At 37.3% G+C, this 17,006-nt stretch overlaps 5 protein-coding genes across 5 annotated transcripts; 3 read left to right on the top strand and 2 right to left on the bottom strand.

The window, feature by feature from the left end:
* Nucleotides 1-2,370: 2,370 nt before the first annotated feature.
* On the top strand, nt 2,371-3,121 carry GCK72_014981 (uncharacterized protein; the record flags this gene model as incomplete). Its single annotated transcript, XM_003089053.2, has 3 exons — nt 2,371-2,396; nt 2,448-2,596; nt 2,973-3,121. 3 exons carry the CDS (start codon nt 2,371-2,373, stop codon nt 3,119-3,121), a joined length of 324 nt encoding a protein of 107 aa, XP_003089101.1.
* Nucleotides 3,122-4,211: 1,090 nt separating this feature from the next.
* GCK72_014980 (uncharacterized protein) lies at nt 4,212-7,365 on the top strand (the record flags this gene model as incomplete). Its single annotated transcript, XM_053730559.1, has 13 exons — nt 4,212-4,295; nt 4,498-4,799; nt 4,855-4,915; nt 5,055-5,137; nt 5,215-5,386; nt 5,433-5,504; nt 5,994-6,127; nt 6,174-6,399; nt 6,452-6,694; nt 6,746-6,932; nt 7,035-7,111; nt 7,160-7,242; nt 7,290-7,365. The coding sequence occupies 13 exons, from the start codon at nt 4,212-4,214 to the stop codon at nt 7,363-7,365; spliced, it is 1,800 nt and encodes a 599-aa protein (XP_053585331.1).
* Nucleotides 7,366-7,618: 253 nt separating this feature from the next.
* On the top strand, nt 7,619-8,893 carry GCK72_014979 (uncharacterized protein; the record flags this gene model as incomplete). Its single annotated transcript, XM_003108507.2, has 5 exons — nt 7,619-7,765; nt 8,060-8,122; nt 8,172-8,288; nt 8,341-8,530; nt 8,727-8,893. The coding sequence occupies 5 exons, from the start codon at nt 7,619-7,621 to the stop codon at nt 8,891-8,893; spliced, it is 684 nt and encodes a 227-aa protein (XP_003108555.2).
* Nucleotides 8,894-9,157: 264 nt separating this feature from the next.
* Nucleotides 9,158-10,747, bottom strand: GCK72_014978 (uncharacterized protein; the record flags this gene model as incomplete). The annotated part of the gene is made up of 5 exons (XM_003108500.2): nt 9,158-9,392; nt 9,487-10,076; nt 10,176-10,348; nt 10,397-10,594; nt 10,639-10,747. 5 exons carry the CDS (start codon nt 10,745-10,747, stop codon nt 9,158-9,160), a joined length of 1,305 nt encoding a protein of 434 aa, XP_003108548.2.
* A 4,252-nt stretch (nt 10,748-14,999) lies between these two features.
* Nucleotides 15,000-16,592, bottom strand: GCK72_014977 (uncharacterized protein; the record flags this gene model as incomplete). Its single annotated transcript, XM_053730558.1, has 7 exons — nt 15,000-15,065; nt 15,109-15,207; nt 15,256-15,454; nt 15,505-15,701; nt 16,257-16,319; nt 16,363-16,500; nt 16,548-16,592. The coding sequence occupies 7 exons, from the start codon at nt 16,590-16,592 to the stop codon at nt 15,000-15,002; spliced, it is 807 nt and encodes a 268-aa protein (XP_053585330.1).
* Between the last annotated feature and the right edge of the window lie 414 nt (nt 16,593-17,006).

Below are 17,006 nucleotides of genomic sequence, written 5' to 3'. Positions count from 1 at the left end.
GAAACTAAAGAACATCTGGTCCGAAGAGAGGGATGAGATTTTAATCTTGTTAATCTATTTGTTGTTATTATAATGTCATCAACATGAGCAATATGATAAAAAGTCATTTATGAATTGTGTAAACATTCAGAAGTTTCTTTTGATTAGTTTTTGATCTACCAGCTTTCTGAAAAACCGTTCTCTTTTTTTCGTTTCGTTCGAACCTTGAGCCACCACCCTCTCTTCTTATTATCAATTCATTCCTTCCTTCCCACTTCAATAACATAAACATCTTGCTCATTTCCTTCACATTTCAAAGTTCACAACATTCATATACATCTACGTTTTTGCACCCACACCTGTTACCAATCATGATCTAATCGCATTTTCAGAGATTATGATAGAAGTAGTTGCTTCAGAGATTGATGCCCTTTTCAGTGATTTTTGAATAGATTTGTGTGTTAGATCAAAGAAAGAAACGGCTGTTTTTACTTTGAAAAACGGGTAGGTAGATACTTGACAAGGAGAGGAGAGGCGTGAGAAAAGATGAAGCCCATTTCGGGATTTGTGTTCTTTTTCTTCTTCTTCTTTTTTGAAGATTTTGGTAGTAGTAGGAGGATGTTATTTTAAGAATTTGATTATCCGTTTGTAATGAATTTGAACACTGACGTAAAATAATGCACAACGGGGGAGATGTTTTGATTAGATCATGAAATCATCATCATTGTTTAATTTTTCGAGTTTCGAAAGTTACAGTACCATATTCTCTAGAAGTTTCCAGACACCTGACGCATTTTACACATTCTTAGAACTGCAACACACAATTCCATATCAATTAGGAATATAAATACAGGGTTTGGGTCACACTTTCTTTATGAAAGATCTGCACGCCCACGTCATGATCAGAGGAAAATAGAGTAGGCGAGACGGGTTAAAATGGAGGTTTCGAATGTTGATAAGTTTTACATTGTGACGATTTTGAACTCTTTTGGAATCAAAAACAATTCAGTTAAAAAAAACTCTTTATGTTGTGAAATTCTCATTTTGATTGACTGCGATATCTATTCACGTCGGTACTAGTCACTTTGCAACCACGAAATTTCACAACTATACCATAACTATTCCACAGTTTCACCTTGTCACAAAATGTTGAAAATAATGTGTCATTCTTCATGACCGATAGAAAAATGCAAACTTGTCTCGGGCTGGGCCAAAATCGGAATTTTTCTCAGCCCAGCCCGGGGGTTGATCAAGAATGTCTCGAACTAAAGTTTCGAAATTTTCGAAATTTTTTGAATTTTTTCCCGAAAAATGTGAATTTTCGACCATACTTTAGAATTCAATCAATAGCAAACTATGCATCAAGAATTTAAAAACGTCTAAAATATAAAATATCATACAAGGCACTCCAGTCTTCATTTTTTTTAACTCGACCACCATCTGTTCCATTCACTTTTTTTTTTGCAAAAATCCCATCCCAAGCCTAATCATTACACTACCTCATCTCAATTCAAAAACGTCTTTCCATTGGCCTTTTCCCGAAATTCTCATCTAAACTATTACACATAATCCTACTACTATTACTCCTCCTCCTTCTCTATTTCATCTTTTCACATATTCAGAACACATTCCCATTCAAAAAGTCAATCAAATCGCCACTCTTTCCTTCTCACTCTTCTTCGAGACTCCGCCCACTTTCTTTCCAGTATGTTTGAGCTCTCGGTCTCTCGTTTCATTTCGTTTCTCTCATCTGCATCTATCCTTATTAATGTCTAATTTCTGATCTTGTTTACACAACGCATCCTTTCTCTTTTGAATTTTGAAGAAAATAATTAAGGAGATTTTGAAATTTAGAAGGATTCTTTATGCCTCTAAACAAATTTATTGTTGCATGAAGGTAGTTGGAGTTTCTGCTTCTATAACATCAGTTCCAGATTCGCTTACATCCGTTTAGATAATTTGGGAACTTTTCCATTTTTTGACGTCAAAACTCTTCCGGTTCCACCTACAAAAAGATCATCGTCTCGACTCTTCCAAAAATCAGAAATCTCGTAATTCTCATTATCAACTATACAGCAGACTCTCTCCCTAGAGACGTTCTAATATCAGCAACGTCATAAATAACTAAATATATATAAAGGTGTCTACACTCCACCCCCTCATCAACTCTCTGTCTTCTTCTCCTTTATTCGAATCGACGTCTTCGGGTAATCGGAGCTAATTCTAATGAATCACACACTGTAATTTGAGATATCTCGCACGTCTTCTTCTTGACATCTTCCTTCTTCTTTTAGTACTCGATAATCAGAGAGGAATTACTTTTATTCTCACATTTTTCCAGTTCTTCGACGCTCTCAACAACTGGGCCACACGCTACGACAGTACACAAAAATGTACTGGTTTCGTCAGATTTACAGGTAATTTTAATCTGAAACTACTCTTATACCTTCAACTCTTTCATTTTCCAGCCCCACTCTTCTCGTCGCATTCTTCACGATTCTGATTCTCTCGCCAACGCCTTCAGATGCATCGATCCGATTGTGTGGAACACGTCTCACGACGACACTGCTCGCCGTGTGCCGAAATCAGTTGTGCGGTGGAATGAGCGCTTTCAAACGTTAGTTATTCAAACGGGGGTGGCGATGGGCATTCGATGAAATATTAATGAGCTTCCTGAGAGAGAATCTTCACTTTTCTTTCTTATTCAAACTTTTAATTGTGTACTTTCGAATTACGGCTACGTCGACAACGAATTGAAATGTTATCTCGTTGAAATGTTTGTCTCAAGTTGTGATTATCTTATAATGATAGGGATACTTCTATCATAGGACAGGCGTATGCTGAAAACAGAGAAAAAGGACAAATGGCGTCATTTATTATAAATTAGAGAGATATTTTGGGACGTCATTAGGGATAGTTAGTTAGTCATGACACCCCAAAAATAGACAATCTCTGAACTTTTTCATTCCGATGATCATTCTCATCTTTTTCAGGATCCTCACCAGAACAATCATGGGCTCCATCAACTTACGATCTTTTTCACATTCATCACCAACAAAAACGAGGAGGAATCGCCACGGAATGCTGTGAGAAACGTTGCTCATTCGCGTATCTCAAAACGTTCTGCTGCAATCAGGATTGATAATTTCCATTCATTCCCCAACTCCTCCTCCTATTCTTCTTCTTCTTCTTATGTTTCTTCTCCATTTCGGGTCTCGTGCGCTGCATTATTAGACTGCGTGGAGGCCTCTGATCAGGTCAATATCGTTGGCAGCTCACCGGACCCTTCCTCTTTCCTTTTCTCTGTCTCAGCATCCATCAATACTCATACTTTCATTTCTTCCCCTCTGTCCCTGATCGTCCAAATCTCGAACTCTTTATTTGCATAATATGACAATACAAAGTGATAATAGTGAAAATTTCTCTCTCTCTTTTCTTCTGGTCTTTTTTAGTTTGCCACGATACAGTCTCTTTCCCCCCAAAGACATCTATTTATTTTGGCCTGATCTCGAATCTTCTGAGTCGTCTGATGCATCCATTTAATACAATATTTTTGCGAAATAAATCTACATTTTGTTTCAAAAACAACACAACTCTACAGTTATTCAGGGAAAGATGGGCAAGAGGTGGTTGCCGATTTTAAAGTTCTCAGTGAGTTGACATCATTTGTGTGAGGGGTTGTCTGAAAGGCTAATAGTTGGACAAGAAGTCAGTCTGGAAATCGGGCGTTTTGGACTCGATTTGGTGCCCATACTTGACCTGAACTATCTCATAATGTCTTCTTACTCCTGCAGAATACAAAACTTGCCGAAAACAATACAAAAGGTACATAAAAGTTTTTCTCAATTTTCCACCAGTGAGCTGTCTTCTATCACTGATCAGGTGATCTGGGAGCTGCTTATCAGCACCTGTAATTGCTTATTCTCCCACGCAAATCAGATGCTCTCTCTCTCTCTTTATTTCTTCAGGTTTTCCACCTTGTCAATGATTTTTAATGATACGAAACTCAACTTTCTTCTTCGATTCTTGAACTTTTCGTCTTTTTTCATTCATTCCTCCTACTGATGATTTCTACTCCTTCCTCCTCCCTGTATTGTCTCTAACAGACGTCTCCCGAATAATGATTGAGCAAATAGAGAAGATAACAAAATGAAAGTTGATAACAACCTCTTTTTCTCTCTTTATTTCTTTTTCTGTCTCAATCCAACGTATACTTTCTTTTTCAGAAAGAAATGAACCTCGACGTTCCATCTGGAAGGAGGAAAACCATCAAGTTCCGAACGAGAAATTTCTCAATTGAAGATGAAAGGTATTGGGTGAGTTTATGAAATTTCGGTTAAAAATTACTAGATTGTCAGAAAACCGTTTTTTCAAAATTGTTCTGACAGGAGTTTGGATTATACTTTTCACATTTTACTTCTGAAAAAATCTTTGCACTTTTTCAACTATACTATACTTCTAAAAGAGCAAAAGTTCACTATCATCATTAATATTCTTCTACAATCTGAAAAATTTCAGATTCAACCATCACGATGTACATCCGTCGATATGTCATCACGAGAAATCATCAACAAACTGAACGAAATGGAACAGGAAGTGAACTTTCAAAAGTGCCTTCTCCCCTGCACTAACCTTATCCAATTTCAGGAAAAACTCTTCATAACATATGATGTCATTGAGATAAATCCAAAGTTTGCCACAGTCGGCGGATCGATTTTCGAATTCATCAACAACTCGATGAGACCTGTTTTGAAATGTCATTTGAGTCAAGTGAAGGACACAAACATGTTACATCTAATTGCTGCTTCTTTTTTCAAAAGGTATCGGAACGAGGGGTGTTTGTATTTGGTAATAGACAACTAAAGTGTAGCTCAGGAGCGATCTTCACGAGATTTGGGCCAAGTGTGAATACCCGATTTTCGCCGGGTTGTTGGTGGTAAGATTTTTCAAGTTGAAAACAATGAGAACTGAAAATTTGTTGCCTCATTCAGTCTCGGTAGAGGGCAGAATCAAGAGATCACCTCTACATAAAATGAAAACAATAGAAGCCATTTCCGATTTTCTATTTATTTCAGGTTTACGTCAGTAACAAAATGAGAAAGCTGTTTTTGGAACAACACGAACCGGTTATTGCAGAAGCTTTTGAGAAAATTCAAGAGTGAGTGAAGACCTTCTTCTCTCTCCACAAATAAAGAAGTCTTTCTGTGTGTCCTGATGTCCTTCTTCTTCTTCCAGCACATTCGACGACGAGTGCACCGCCCTTCTCGACCAATGTTTCCATAATAGTGAACGTGACACACGCGCAGTTTTGGACACGAATTATCACTTATTTATCCATACAGATGGATGCCCTTCGACTGCAGAGGATATGGAGGTTATGGCGTTGGCGGCGGCAGCTAAAGCTAAAGTTAGTTTTGGGAAAAATAAATACGCAAATGAGAGTGTGATTGCAGAATTTCCTGTCGCATCCTGCATGTCAACGAGAAATTGACTTCCGGTGGCAGCCGGGATTTAAATTAGGACAGGTGAGTGTTCAGGACAGGATGTTTGTATATGAAGAACTAGAAATTGAAACTATACAAGTGCATAGGGAACCGAGGAGAACTTTGGGCTCTATTCCAGTTTAGATGTCATTTGAAAAATCGAACGTCCCTTAAAACACTTAAAGGTCCTTTCAAACACATAGACGTCCAAAAAAAACATTCAAACGTCCTTTGTGGTTCCAAAAGTGCTCAGAAATGTTTAAACGTCCCAAAAAACATTTAGACGTCCTAAATATTTTGGAACGTCGAAATGATTTTTGTGGCGTTTAAACGGTTTTGGGACGTTTTAGTTATCGGTAAAATAATTAGATCTTCAAGAGACATCTAGAATAGAACCGAAATTTGAAGCGACTTTAAAAAAATCTGTCATAGAACGTTGGTCATTAGACACATCAAGTTCTATTCTTGTTAGAGACATGAAAACCGACCGCTCTCTATTCTCTGAATCCTTCTTTACACGCACGGTTTCAGATGGCATTCTGTCTATTTTTCTTCTTCCCGCCGTTATTTTTCCTTCGTGGACGACAAAGAATCAAGAAACGAGAGATCAAGACGATGATGGTCAAAATGGATATGGCGGGACAGATGACTTCGATTACTTATAGGTGGGAAAACATGAATTCGTTGAAAAAATCATGCAGGGGGTTTCAGCAACTTTATGATTCGAGTCTACAATTTTTATACATCGCCGAATGCGAAATATGTGATTCACACATTATTTCGATTGATTTATGTGATTTTTTATGCTTATGTACTGATGACAATGACAAGAAAGACAATGGTTATGAATGAATTGGATGAGTTTTTGGATGAAATGGCTATTATTGTATGGCAATGTGCATACCTCACGGAGATGGCTGTTCTGGTTTATCAGAGGGTTTGCTTCAATTCTGAAATGTACAAATTTTCCACGACCCAAACGTTTTTAGGGATTCTACAACTGGGCTGAACGAAATACTGCGGATCTCTACCGTAACTATCTAGTTGCCATGACAATGATAGCCTGGTCTTTGGCAGTTATAGCTCCTCCTACTTGGCCTATCCGAGCTTTTGCTATCATTTCTGCAGATCTTTTCTTCTATTTTTCGTTTGTCTTCGCCACGTTGAGACTGATGAAAATTGCAAATGTCGACGCGTTTTTTGGGTCAATTGTGCTAATGATAAAGAAAATGGTATCAGTTTATTTCTAGTTTATTCCGAGTTTCTAATTTATAGTGTTTGAGATTCCAATCATGGTCAAATTCATGTTCGTTTTCATGGTATTCTGGTTCACGTATGCAGTGTGTCATATCAGTTTGGCAGGTCACTTGAAGAGTACACCGAATATTACAGATGTTGTCTGGCCGTGGCTTCTTTTCAGCAGTGGAGCATTTGAGATTTTTGGAGAAGCCGATGAGGAAGATAAGTTGGGTATGTTTGTTCTTTTTGATCGGTTAGTATCTGTCTGTCTAGTTTTACCGGAAATGCGTCATTCCCTTATTTACAGTTACTGATAAGCATAATTTATTTCAGGAACTGTCAGTAAATGCTCGTCAGCGCCACTGAATTGGGACGTCATCACAGATTCGTCGGTTCAATGTTGGTTTAAGGTACACACAAAAATGAATATAATGAGATCTGGAAGAATTTAATTTCAGACAAGTATGATTCCAGTATTCCTGTTCTGCTACATGTTGGTCTCCAGCGTTCTTTTGGTCAACTTGGTCACCGCTCTCTTATCGTTTGTTTTATTGACAAGAATTCATTGATAAAAGTTGACATTTCCAGGAAGAAATACGAGGATATTGACAAAGTTTCACATATTTACTGGAAATATAAATTGTATAGTCGGTTGATTGAGTGAGTTGAGGGAAGGGGAATTACAATGAAATGTTGACTAGAATGCATTTTGGAAGGTGAAGAGTAAATATGGAAAAGGTTCAGTGAATGATTGACCCTCAGAAATAAGGGAACAAGACAATTGGAGATTTAATTTTTTCAGATACGAAGAAAAACTATGGATACCTGCGCCACTTTCTCTCGTCTTTTATATCCTCAAATTTCTATTTTATTTCTTATCCAAAATACCATTTATTGGTTCTATTTTTGAATGTTTCATGAAAGTTCTTCGGTGTTTCGAAGGCACGAATTACGCACGGGATAGAAGAAAGAATAGAAGATATGAAGCTGTGATGAATGGTTTGATCAAGAATTCGGATAGATGGACTGGTCCGACGGAAGAAGAGAAAAATGCAGTTCAGTCGGTTAGGGACCAAATGAAAATTATGGTATGACCCCCTGGTTCAATTAAGACTAATTAGAATAATATTTTAGGAGCAAGACCGAAAACGAAAGCGATACGAAACTGATTTACTTCGTCATCGATTCGAGGAAATAATGTCTGAAATAGAGCATACAAACCGGTTCAAAAGAATACGATCTCAAACTTTTAATAACGCGTGAACTTTTGATATGTGGAAATTGAATTGTAGAATAAATCTGTTTGAACCATCGAAATCGATTATTACGAAATGTTATTTTTATTTGGAACTGTTCAGCTTCTTGTTTTTATCTTTCAAATTCACTATGCACAATGTTTGAAGGGACCGAAAACTACGAGTGTAAGTTTGATTCCAGAGAAGTTTCTAGAAGTAAATTATTATCTTCCAGGTGGAAATCACCACGTTCAAACGAGATCAGAGAGAGTCTCATCGTCTGATGTCCCTCATGAAAACTGGGAATCTTCCCTTTCGTCACTCTCCCAAAAGTAGGATATATCATGTCGCTGTGAGTTGCATTACCTTTCTACTATAATATATTATTGTGGTTTTTCTTTCAGAACATCACCTGTACCGACACTAAATGGTTCTGGTTTTCCCTTGGACCCGGACCAAATCAACGCTATAAATGTCCGACGCATGACGGAGAGTATGATGTTTCGATGAATGATACACATTATTTCATGTGTCCAGCGTATTGCGAAGTGTGCAAGAAAAAGTTCGAGTGTTCGAAGTTTAAAGCTTATTCTGGTAAGTTTATGGACCCTGAAACCGACTGTTTTCTGACCGTGGGAGACGAAATTTGGGAAATTTTACATTTATTCTATTTACTTCCACGTTTCCTTCATGACGTTGATTTGAAGAAAAAAAACGTTTTGACCTTTCGTATTTTCCCAATTTCAAAATTTCTAGTTTAAGAAATTTCCGGAACACTTAACAATTTCAGGCATCCAGATCATGCCAGATGGGCGCAAGAAGGATCAGTTGTCCTTTCAATACTCGACACTCAACAAGGAAGTAACTCTTGAAATCGAATGGTTGATAGTGACTTGTTATGTTCTCTTGTTCACACTTTTCACAAATATTGTGGTCTTTGTGTTCACAGATTACTGAGCGGCTTTGGTTCTAATAAATTATTTATTGAAATTAATTAAAATGGAATTTTTTAACAAAGCAAGCACTAGAACTCAAACACGGGGATCGGGATAAATGGAGTCACTGGAGGGAATGAGTTCTACTAATTGTTATTGACTGCGTTCCAGATTACATGGCTAGATACAGTACAACAACATCAAGAATAAATCTGGAACCTGTATAAGCCCGAGCAAAATTTAAAATTTAAAACTCAAATAAGTTAAAAAGTAATCGAAAAGAAAGTTAGACTTTGTAGCTTCCTGGACACATCGTGAGTCCCTTTGAAACGAAATCCGATCCAGTGTCAATTGAGTCTTGAATCAGTTTCTTCCAGCATTTCATTCCTTGAACACCTCCAAACTTCTTGAAACTCTTCTCAACCCATTCATCCTTCAAATAGGTACTACGGTAGAAATCTCCAGGATCACAGGCCAAAGTGACGATAGTGAGACGATGTTTGATAGCAGATTGCTTTGCTCTGAAAATGGAAAAATTAGGAAAAGAGAGGGAGGAGCTTAAAAACGTCATCAGCTGCTACAGAAGTGTGCGAGGGTGGAGGAGAGTTTACTCACTTGTTCTGATAGGCTTTGTAGAGTGAAACCAGGAAGTTGAGTGATGTCGACGGACCAACATTATAGCCCTTCTCATCAAGGATTCTCATTGCGGCAACCGATGCAATATCAGGCATTTTCATTGACTCGTGGATCACATTTCTTGTCAAACTAGTAGTCTCTCCGTACAATACTGGCTCAATATCATATCCATATCCAATTCCAGCAATTCCTGGTGGTGTCCAGATACCTGCTCCAGATTGATTTGTGAACTTATTTCCAATCACATAATCATAGAACAACGAGTATTGAGAATCCGAAAGAATCACTTTTGTAGGTGCACCATATCTAGCAATATATCTACCAACACTTGAGATTGTACCACCTGTTCCAGCAGAGTGAACAAAGTAATCTGGGATTTTGACAGTTTGGGATTTGTCCTTCTTGAGTTGAACGATGATCTCGTGGTAGACGTTGGTGGACTCAAAGTAGAAGTCACCACTCTCGTGAAATTCTTCAGCCTTCTCAGCATTTCCGAATTGGTTCATATAGAATCCATTGGTTTTTGCGGCGAATTCCTTGGCTTTCAAGTTGCGTTGGGCAACTGGGACCTGGAATTTCGTAACTCGAAAGGGAACAGAAAATAAAATGATTGAGATGAATCAGAACAACAATAATTACGAAATCCAGATAAATCCTCTCTTACTTACCTTGATAATTTTTCCACCAAAACTTTCAATCTGTTTCACTTTTTCCTCTTCCAAATTGTCAGCCACCACTGCATAATATGGAACATTGACCAAAGTGCACATGTATGCTTCCGCAGATCCAGTGTTACCAGATGTCGAGTCGTAGACGGCGGAAGTTTTTGAAGTGACTTTTCCTGGAAATCAAAAATCTTTCTTTGGATGAAAGATGGGACTAGACACACCTTCAGTGATCGCCCATAAAACTAGAGCCCAGGCGAAACGATGTTTCAGAGTTCTTGTGGTGGTTGCAGTCTCATTTTTGAAGAAGATATCAGCATTTGGAAAACCAGGAGGGCTGAATTTGGTCAACGGGGTGTGGCCCATCTTTCTCCGCTCATTCCACAATTTTTGAATGGCAGCAAGTCTCCATTCGGTTTCATCTGTAAGAAAAAGTTCAGATGAAGTTTATTTCGTTTTGACCTACCTTTCGATACAGTATCCTCATTTGGCACTTGACTTTCAGAAATCTTGGTGATATCCTCCGTCAGACAGCTTGTCGCAAACAAAACAAGAGCCAGAAATAGGTATTTCATAGCTGAAAGCATTCAGTTGAGTGATCTGTCATGAGGAACGACGGGCGCTTTATAAAGCACTAACCCCGCCCACAAGTACAGTAGGAAAAGGAGATTTAGGGAGGGGGAAAGCAAGAGACACGCCCCATTTTGAAATCAGCAAAAAGAGCACTTCCGGGATGATGAAAATGATGGCAAATCGAATTTAAGAGAAGTGGGAAGAAACCAACATGATACTATAGATAACCTTTAAGGTGAGAGGTGGGATTGATATGTGATGTCGGATCTATGTATTTCTGAAAAAGGCATTTCCGGATCAGTTTCTTCCTGTTTTTTTTATGAAGATTGTTTACATCAACTTTAAGAAAATAAAGTGTTTATGAAGTGAGTCTGGTGAACTTTTCCAGTAAGTGAATAGCTTCTAATGTATGAATTTTCGAGCTGGTGGCCCTCCATAGCCTATTTTTCTACAGATTATATTGGTTACTACGGTAAGGCTTGACGGCATTTTGTACTTTCAAATCAATTACTTTAATTGTAGGTTGGATAATTGGGCTAAAATTACGGTGAACCAAAATTAAGATTGATAAGTTTTATAAAAGAATTAACTCAATGATGGCCAAAATATTTCCGTTTTCAACTTGGTTTTCCACTAGCCTGGCCTAATTATTTGATATAACACTTTATTAGCACGGCACGCATCTTACAACCGCGCTCAACCGAAATCGAAGAAAATTGTGTTCGAAATTTAGAGACTCGGAGAAAAAGAAACATTTTCAAGGGCATTTCGGTGGAGCGCAGTTGTGAGAACTGTCCTGAGCTAATACAAAATTTCGCTTTACCGGACTCATCAGACTACCGTAATCCAATCTTCCAAAACCACAACATACTCCGAGTCTCAAGAAATCAAAATAAGTTGAGTTAATCCCCGAAAACAGAAATCCTAGGTTCGAATCTTCACACCAAAGATGCGCCAATTACCACTTTTATTGAACAAAAATGAGTTCAAATAACCATTTTTCGGCTCTAATGTTCTTAATCCTTATCAAAAAATGCTTTTTGATCAATTCTACCTGATCTAGATGAGCTTATGTTTTGGTTCTTTTGTTCCAATAAGCTGCAATGGATTCAGGTCAGTAAGCTCAACAAGTGTGATCAGTACTTTTTGTAAACAGATGCTATTAGTAGAAAAATGGTAGAAAAATTCAAACAACTTCGAACCGTTCCAATGCCTTCAAAAGTTGTGTCTCGATTTTTATAGATTTCAAAGAAGAACTTGAGATAGTTTCTAACTAACGGAAAACAAAACCAAGCCTTTCATGGCTCTAAATTTCAGAGCAATTTCATACCAATACAATTAAAAATTGGCTCAACTACTCAAACAAATCTGTTGCCTGTTCGAATTCTCCTCTAGAAGAACATCATCACAATTTCAATTAATTCCTTCTCTCTTTTCTTTTTTGCAACATTTAATTCTTATGCGTCAGTACAGGTTCTCCTCTTCTTTTTGTTCCTTGTTCTAAACCCTGTGGATTTTTGGATCCGTTTTGCTCACTGGTTTTTGATTTTGCTCCCATTACAATCTATACAATTCTAGATGTAAATGTCAAAATCATCCGAAAAAATGCTCATCGGAAATTGAATTAGATCAATTTTGATCTGCTCTAAAAATTATATAAAACTACTATGTTTCTTTATCACATCATCGAATTATATGTGATATCATTTCAGTTTTAAAACTAAGGATTATTACAACGGAGAAGAAGAAGAAGACCTAATGAAATTCAAGTCTAAACTCCATGTAGGTCAAATGATGTCACTTTTTCTTTTTCTTTCACTTTTTGCACCTTTGCACTGCTTGGTTTTATTCCAGGAATCGGTGCAAAAAGGTTAATGAAAAGAAGAAGATGTGAAGTGTCTTTCGGGATAGAAAGGATGATGTTGCTCCATACAATAGGCAGGTATAGACAATAGAATTCTATTGAGTTATTGTTACAGATGACGTTTTGGCACATCGCAAGGATGGATTTAGGGATGACCTCGTCATCTGAAAGCTCCAAGGTTTCTTGGAGAGAGCAAAAAGGGAACTACTGTACTTACATATTGAACAGTTCGTTTTAAGCTTCACGGATTTTTTAAAAGTCCCAGCAGACAATTACCCAGCTCACGAAATAACGTAAAAACTGTATTATAACGGCATTCCGTTAAATTTTGTACAACTGTCTTCCAGAGAAGTTTTAGGGGTTTTTGAGACTTCTAACAGTTCACTAAAAACTTTTCTAGACATTCTGTTTGCTATTCTAAATGCTATACTTATCACGCTGATTTTAATCAGAATCATGGAAAATGTCGAGGAGAATACTAGTAGTGAATTTTGTACATGTAGGAGGTGCCGTTATAATACAGGTGCCGTTCTGTTACAGGTGCCGTTATATTACAGTCTTTACGGTATACAAAGTTGGAAAAGTGAATTTGATTTGTCAGATATCAGTACTATCAACATGATCATATATCTCATGCTAACTGGTTTGGGGACGTTTATAGTTTTTTTTTTATTTCTCCAGTAATTCGCACTAATGTTTTCCGAGATCAATTAGCAAAAACACCGTCGTCACAATTCTTGAAATAAATCCGAACGGCAGGTGAAAAACAGGCTATAATTATAGGAATATTGAGATCAGAATGTTTTCTCCACTTCACGTCTGGTCTCTGTTCTTCGGAAATCTAAAAAAGGCTTTGGTGGTCAAATTTTCTTGATCGAGGTTTTTTTTGAAAACCACTGACAAAATTAGAGCTAGTGTCAAAACTTAGGAATCATGGTTTGTAGTCTCACATATAGTTTATCAAGCCTCTAATCAGAACCTCCTCCGAAAATTGCACACCACGTTAGCCCTTTTAACAAGATCCATCACAAATCTCGATTTCTGCTGCTCTACCTCATCGGAAATTGAATCAAGAGACGTCTTCAACAGCGTGTTTCCTATTACGGTAGATTAGAGGGCACTAGTTGACATCACTCTTTTTCTTTTTTGATCTGATACTCCGAAATAGAAAAAAGAGAGAGCATTTTTAATCCCTAATCTTGTAAATCCGATGAAGAGGGGAGAGAGTGCTATCAAATTATGATGATATCGAAATTAAAAGAAGAAGAAGAGAAAAAGAGAAAAGAAACAATAGAAGATTGAGAATAAGTGACAACAACTAATAAGTGTTTGAATAGAATACATTGAAAAGAGAACCAGAACGGGTTTAAGCCCACGCAGAGAAAATTGAGAAGAGAGAAGATCAAAGAGATAGATTGTTTGGATAGACGGTGTGTGTGATGATTCCACCCAGATCTTATCAGTTTCAATGAAAACTTTCATGAAGAGGTAGGTTTAGATTGATGATTCAAGGCTAAGAAAACAACGCTTGCTGGGAAAGATTTCAGTGAAATAAATCATAAAGTTCGGAAAAGATAGGCACCTAAAGCTTCTTTCAGTTTACAGTAATAAAATTTTCCGATGGGAACAATTATTTAATTACGTCTGAAGCAAACATGATGACGACAAGTCGGAGAACCAGTCAATTAAAATTTCAAGCCCAAAGTGTATTCTTCATTTTATTCGAAATTGGGACACTTCCAAGACTTGTAACTCTGACACATCCTCTTTTATGTTTCAACAAAAAAGTTATGACAAATACCGGCTAATTGATAGCCCAGGCTTTTTTCAGACGTATCAGTTACTAGACTTTGCAAGAGGTGTGTCGTCGATCTTTGCATACATAAATGCTTGTTTCCCAGATGAACAAAAGTTACAAAATGCCCACCGTATGCTTTATGTATTACATGCGTATAAACTTCGGAAACGAAATTACAAAAATCATAAAATCCTGAAGATCCTAACCAACGTTCTCCCACCCACTTCCTTATATACCCTCCATTGTTATCTCGTTGACCTGACAACAGGATCGTGCCAATCGACACGTACATTTGCATATCTACCGTTTGCTTCTAGGAGACCCGTTCAATTTTTATGATGTCATGAGGGAGGTCTTTGATGTATTGTACAGTCACGTATGAGGATTTCAGGTCGGATTGGCTGAGGTCCTACTGTTACAATATGTGAAATTGAGTGGTATTTTCTCAAAAAATGAAAACCGAAAGAACAAAAATATAACTGTTTGAAAAAAAACACACGAATATTTATTTAAGTGATTAACATTCCGTTATATTATTGTTTCATGTAATTGTTTCTCTCTTTTCCTCCTTCTCTTCCCCGATAGATTTCCCTCACGCCCATTGCTTCTGAAGCATGCCCTGATAGTTATCCCATCCCTCCTTTCCGACGGATCTCAACTGAAAAAAATACTATTTTTTGCAAGTTCACATTAGAACAAACCGTAATCAATGACTGAATTTTCGAGTTACGCTCCTTCAATGAGTTTTGAGCGCTAATTATACAAATTATTGGCATTATTGCACAATAAAGGGGAGGTGTCTGGAAATAAAATATTTGAAAATTCAAGAATACTTCGGAAGATCTTACATAACATAACTCCGTTACAGCTTGCCAAACGGCACTTCTTGGGCCTGTTAAGAATATTCGAAGACTGTACATTAAACATCCATAGGATAGGAAAATGATGAGTTGAGCTGTGGATAACCACCAGAGTAATCTTGACGAGATGATGTTCTCATTCATTTGGAAACGAGAGGAGAGGATGAATTGGTCTCGGTTTTTTACTCTGGAAATATTTCAACGGATTTTAAACCACCATTGGTAGATTTAACTTACACGTTGATCTTCCGTTGATTATGTCGATAGAGCCCGATAGAATGCATCAATGTGATAAAATTCATTACGTTGACAGAGATGAAAATGTAGTTTATTTTGACAAGGCTATAAGGAGATGTTGCCATTGCACTCATTTGTGGATAATTAAACTCATCATCATAATACATGTAAAGACAAGTTAGTGCTGGAACAATGACCTAAAATATGTATGTCGAAATGAGTCCATAGATCATAAACTATACCGCAATTGCCGTGAGAAACAAACCAATCGTTTTTGTAGTTTTCTCATAGCAAACGAAGAGACAACTAGCGAGAGTTCTTTCGATAACCATTAAAATTTGTGAGAACTCCATGCAAAGCAATGAGAAGATTAGAGGAAGATTGAAACTTGCAAAAAGGAATGGTGGAAGGACTACGTCACATGGAGAGGTGGATATTAGGGAGAGCACTAGGTGATGCGTCTGGAAAAATAGAGGAATTTCGGCTTGATGATACGTTCGGATGGTGCCGTTCTATTACAAATGCCCTTTTATTTTACAATTCATGTTTTCATAGCTTTTTCGATCTGGATTACTGTCTGAATTCTCATGACTCCGAGTCTATTTCAGACTAGAAAATATTCAAACGCCATCCAAAGAAAACCAGATCAGATCAAAAATCTACATGATGTTGTTTCCTCCATACTAGAAACACTTCCTTAATCTATTTATGCTCTCTGACATTTCCACCTGCTTCCTCTTCAAAAGTCTCACCTGTGAGATGGCTAAAGTGGTGGATTGTGTGAAGCATGTTAAGAATTGATAGTAAAACAAGATCTGAAGCCTTCCTGTTAAAGTTATATTTTTGAAAACAGCTTACCTTAATATTGAAATGAAATGCTAACTGATTGTTATAGTTGACAAAGAAATAAGTTATGGAAAACATGGATACTATTGACAGAAGGATGTGATAGACCTTGACAAGCTGGAATGCTGGATGGAATGCTCCAGGGAACATCTGCAATAATATTGTGAGCAACTTCTTCCGTAGAATCTCAAACCTACAATTTTGCAGTATTCATCGTTAATCGCCACAGAGTAGTTATACATTGCGATTCTGGAATTTTGAGAAGAGTGAAAAGTTGAAGTTCAATTTAGAGCAAAAGCAATGAAAGGGATAACAATAGAAGAAAGACATAAAATAAAAGTACACATTTCTAATTGACATGGGGATATTTCTTTCGGTTACATTCGGCGTTGAAAACATGATTTTAGCGATTCAAGATACTAGAAGCTTACCGAAAGGCATATAGGTTTATAAGCCAGTTCAATGAGATCAGAGTTGCTTGGGTAAGCAACTTCGGGTCTGCTAAGCGGGACCTATGAAGATAGAAGAAAATGAAAAGCAATTATCCAATTTCACCACATTGCTCATGGAGCTCAACTTCCAAATTAATAAAATCAAAACAACATGATGACTCAAAACTCTATATAATTTTGGAGTGAAGTACACCTGCTCCATTC

This window comes from Caenorhabditis remanei, chromosome IV (assembly GCF_010183535.1).
Source record: "Caenorhabditis remanei strain PX506 chromosome IV, whole genome shotgun sequence".
Lineage (NCBI taxonomy): Eukaryota > Metazoa > Nematoda > Chromadorea > Rhabditida > Rhabditidae > Caenorhabditis > Caenorhabditis remanei.
Note: the sequence above shows the minus strand (reverse complement) of the source record. Positions and strands in the feature narration are given on the sequence as shown.